Here is a 3,968-nt window from a genome sequence, read left to right as displayed (position 1 = left end):
CCAACAGAACCCCTCACAAAACACATAGGGCTAATTGTGGTTGTGAATCAATGACATCGCAAGAAATGCCTTAACAATACACTCCTATTCCCAATTGATCTACATGTGGGGGACTTTTAAAAAGGAAATGGAGGTGGACTTTGATCCACTTATGTGTGCATAGGTCATGAGACCATTCAATATACTCTCTCTGGGTGCAATGACACGTTCGATCACTACCTCAAGGTGCTCCTATGGCTCTAAGTTAAACCCTCATGGGAATTGAACATGTTCGATAACTACCTCAAGGTACCCTTATGGTTCCAAGTTAAGCCTTCAAGTTCAAGTTTGATCACTACCTCAAGGTACCCCTGTGGTTCTAGGTTCAATTCCCATGAAGGTTTAACTAGGAGCCATAGGAACATCTTGAAGTAGTGATCTAACTATGATTATAGTTACACCCAAAGAAATTATATTAAATAATCTTGTAACTTATACACATAAATAACCCACCCCATATTTTATTTTTAAGTAATACAATATTCATAGATTTATAAATAGTGATAAATAATAATATATTGTTAATAATATTATTAATATATGTAATAACGATTTTCAAATTTTTTTAACCCTCAATTCTCATAAAGATTTAATTTTATTTTTAAGTAATACAATATTCATAGATTTATAAATAGTGATAAATAATAATATATTGTTAATAATATTATTAATATATGTAAGAACAATTTTCAAATTTTTTTAACCCTCAATTCCCATAAAGATTTAATTTGGAGTCATATAACATAAAATTAAGAATTTACATCATTTGGCAAAGTTCAATTCCCATAAAAAAAACAAAATCCAATTCGCTAGAACCATAGGGTTACCTTGAAGGACTGATGGAACACGTTCAATTCCTGAGGGTTTAAGTTAGAGTAAGAGAAACGCCTTGAAATAGTAATGGAACCTGTGGTTACACTTCTAACATAATGTGAAAAGTTGGATTTAATCGTTAAAAACACAGGTTTCTAGACCTTCGAATTAGATTATAACTATTATTATTTATCACTGTTTCCTTTCCTGTATTAAACCCTTGGCCTGTGCAGGACGAGGGTGAATTGGAACCAACCTTCGAAACCCAAAGAGGACTTGGGAAATACAGAAGCATATCCTTGTCATGCTTTTACAGAAGACCGGCGCTCCTTCTGTGTGTGAAGTTACAGAGGACGATGGCGAGGAGCAGGAAGAGAGAAGAAAAAGCTCAGAAGATCCGAGTCTGAGTGGCAAAAACCCTTGTGAAAAGTAAGCAACAATATATACATTCATCAGATCTTGAAAGATGTTGGGCGGCGGCCTGTATGGGGACTTACCCCCGCCGTCTTCGTCCTCATCTACGGCGGCCGAAGAAGAAAACAATAGCAACAATTCAATGTGGTCGAGCAGTGCGAAGATGGCTCCTTCCGCTCTGCGGAAGCCTACCACAACACTTTTTGCATCCCCGCAATCCATCTCGAGGAACCAGCAGCCCTCCAGCAGCAACAAGCCCAAAATTTTGTCCTCCTCCCAGCCCCAGCCTTCTACCAGGGTCACATACAACGATGGAACCCTGAGCCCGCTGGAGGCTTCCGCCGAGATGAAGCCCCTCTCACCCCGAGTATCCAACCAGCCGGCCTTGGTGGGCGTGACCTCCACTGTCGTAGAAGAGTACGACCCTAGCCGCCCCAACGACTACGAGGAGTACCGACGGGAGCGGCGCCGCCGGGCTGTTGAGGCGGAGATGCACAGGGAGCTAGAGCGGAGGCGTCTGGAGGAGGAGGAACGGGAGCGGGAACTCATAGCGCTGCGGGAGATGGAAGAAACGGCTTCCGCCACGGAAAAAGACTCCGAGAACTCCCGTGCGGCTGCTCTGAATATAAGCGGGGAAGAGGCCTGGAAGCGGAGGGCAGCAATGGGGCGGGGCGATGGGGGCGGCGGTCCGGTGCAGGCCAGATCGCCGTCACCGCCGCCCAGCGGAGGTGATGTGGGGGGTTTTACTATTGGCAAGTCTGGGACGGTGGGACTGGGTGTCGGGGCTGGCGGGCATATGACCGCCGCGCAGAGGATGATGGCAAAGATGGGGTGGAAGGAGGGCCAGGGTTTGGGCAAGCAGGAGCAGGGGATCACCACGCCTCTCATGGCCAAGAAGACTGATAAGAGGGCAGGTGTTATTGTCAATGCCAGCGAGACCAGGCCCGAAAAGAAGATTAAAGGCGCCAATATCAGTGCCCCGCCCACCAAGGTTCTGCTACTCAGAAACATGGTGTGTATTTTCTCCTTTATTTTCTGATAATTGTAGCCTGTTTTTTGTTTTATGTCATGGGTTCTTGTTAGGGCATTGGGGTCTTCTGGGGTGATCTTTCTCATTTTTTAGAAAGTAGATAAAATACAGACGTGCCGCCATGGTGAAAGGGTGAGAACTTACTGGAATGTAACTGCAAAAAAACTATTCTGGAGCCCATTTTCATGAACACACATATCTCACATGTTTGTACATAAAAGCTTCAGAGACCTAGGGGCAGAGACCCACCTCTTCTAAGCACAGCCTTCTCTGTGTGTCTCAAATGGGTCCTTCTTGAGCATGTTTGCGCGGTTATTCTATGATTGCAGGCAATGTGTCTTGTCGTTTCACTGTAGAAACATTTACCACTGACCCATTTCCTCTACAACTTGTTTCCTGAATCTCAAATTCATTTTTTATCGTTAGCAGATTGTGATCGACAGTCACTTGAATCTACTTGAGTACTGCCCGTCTCTCTTCTTCAAAGCTCAAAATAATCAAGCTATGTGTTAAAATATACTCTATATTATACGTTTTAGGGCTTAGCGTTAGGAGTAATTGGTAAGAGGGGCTCATGGTTGGTGTAATGATATTCCCAACATTTTGTTTCTAAAATCCTATTGATTAATTCACGCGTTTGTCCGTTCTGGGCATTATTCTTCTTGCCATTATGCTACATCAAAATAACCCCAAAACTGTTATGTTAGTCTTTGAAAATAATAGTTCAGTAGCATATGGAGGGGTGCATATGAAGATCTGATCAACCTGGTCACAACAAATCAAATCTATTTAGCTGATAATTGGAAATATTCAGGCTTGTCAATCTCATATTTCTTGCTGTTTTTGTATAGGTTGGTCCAGGAGAAGTGGATGATGAACTAGAAGATGAAGTTGCCTCGGAGTGTGCAAAGTATGGAACAGTGACTCGTGTGCTGATCTTTGAGATCACTGAACCAGATTTCCCAGTGGATGAAGCCGTTCGAATCTTTGTGCAGTTTGAGCGATCTGAGCAAACAACTAAGGCTTTGGTTGACCTTGATGGTCGTTTTTTCGCTGGCAGGGTAGTCCATGCAACCTTCTATGATGAAGAGAAGTTTAACAGGAATGAATTGGCACCTGCACCGGGAGAGATACCTGGCTACCCTCAGTTTGACAAATAGTGAATGGTTGAAATCTCAAGATTTGCCTCGTTTGGCCTGATCATAGAAATTCGCTGTAGATTATTGTGACATGTGCAATCATTTTCATTCATGGCGGTCTCAACCTTTCGATGTATCCCCTACCTTTTAAAGGTTTTGTTATGTCCTCAAGATGCATTTGGCATTATTATTTAGGACTTTCAGAATCTCTGACATCTGCTGAGGTTGTACATGAAGCATGCAGAATATCTATCATGTTCATTTCTGAGGAGAATTATACCAATAATTTTAGATTTAGTTATTTTCAAGATCTTATTAATAGTTGCTGTCGGTACAGTAAGACAACAGGATTAACAGTACACAGATTATCATGAACCTAGCCTGATAACTTTTAATAAACTGACTGAAAAGATTGCTGCTATAACTGAAAAATAAACCTGTAACTGATATCTGAGCTGAACATGGGAGAACTTACAACTGAAACTGAAAAACTGAATCTTCTGGACCGAAATTGGAAAACTGAATTTCTAAAC

General features: G+C 42.4%; 1 protein-coding gene across 1 annotated transcript; it reads left to right on the top strand.

Annotated features, from left to right (window-relative positions):
* The first annotated feature begins 1,074 nt into the window (after positions 1 to 1,074).
* Positions 1,075 to 3,743, top strand: LOC149153360 (DNA-damage-repair/toleration protein 111-like). The gene is made up of 2 exons (XM_089439282.1): positions 1,075 to 2,278; positions 3,148 to 3,743. The coding sequence occupies exons 1-2, from the start codon at positions 1,319 to 1,321 to the stop codon at positions 3,454 to 3,456; spliced, it is 1,269 nt and encodes a 422-aa protein (XP_089295408.1). The 5' UTR covers positions 1,075 to 1,318; the 3' UTR covers positions 3,457 to 3,743.
* The last annotated feature ends 225 nt before the right edge of the window (positions 3,744 to 3,968 follow it).

The sequence above is a fragment of the Pinus tabuliformis genome, chromosome 9 (genome assembly GCF_031772625.1).
Source record: "Pinus tabuliformis cultivar Carrire ecotype Pingquan chromosome 9, CPIR1, whole genome shotgun sequence".
NCBI lineage: Eukaryota > Viridiplantae > Streptophyta > Pinopsida > Pinales > Pinaceae > Pinus > Pinus tabuliformis.
This window is presented reverse-complemented; position numbering and strand designations above follow the sequence as displayed.

Excerpts from the sequence above, each read along its gene's own strand:
- LOC149153360 (XM_089439282.1), top strand. The coding sequence starts at position 1,319 with ATGTTGGGCGGCGGCCTGTATGGGGACTTACCCCCGCCGTCTTCGTCC. Across the intron at positions 2,279-3,147 it reads TTCTGCTACTCAGAAACATG|GTTGGTCCAGGAGAAGTGGA; the intron begins GTGTGTATTTTC and ends GTTTTTGTATAG.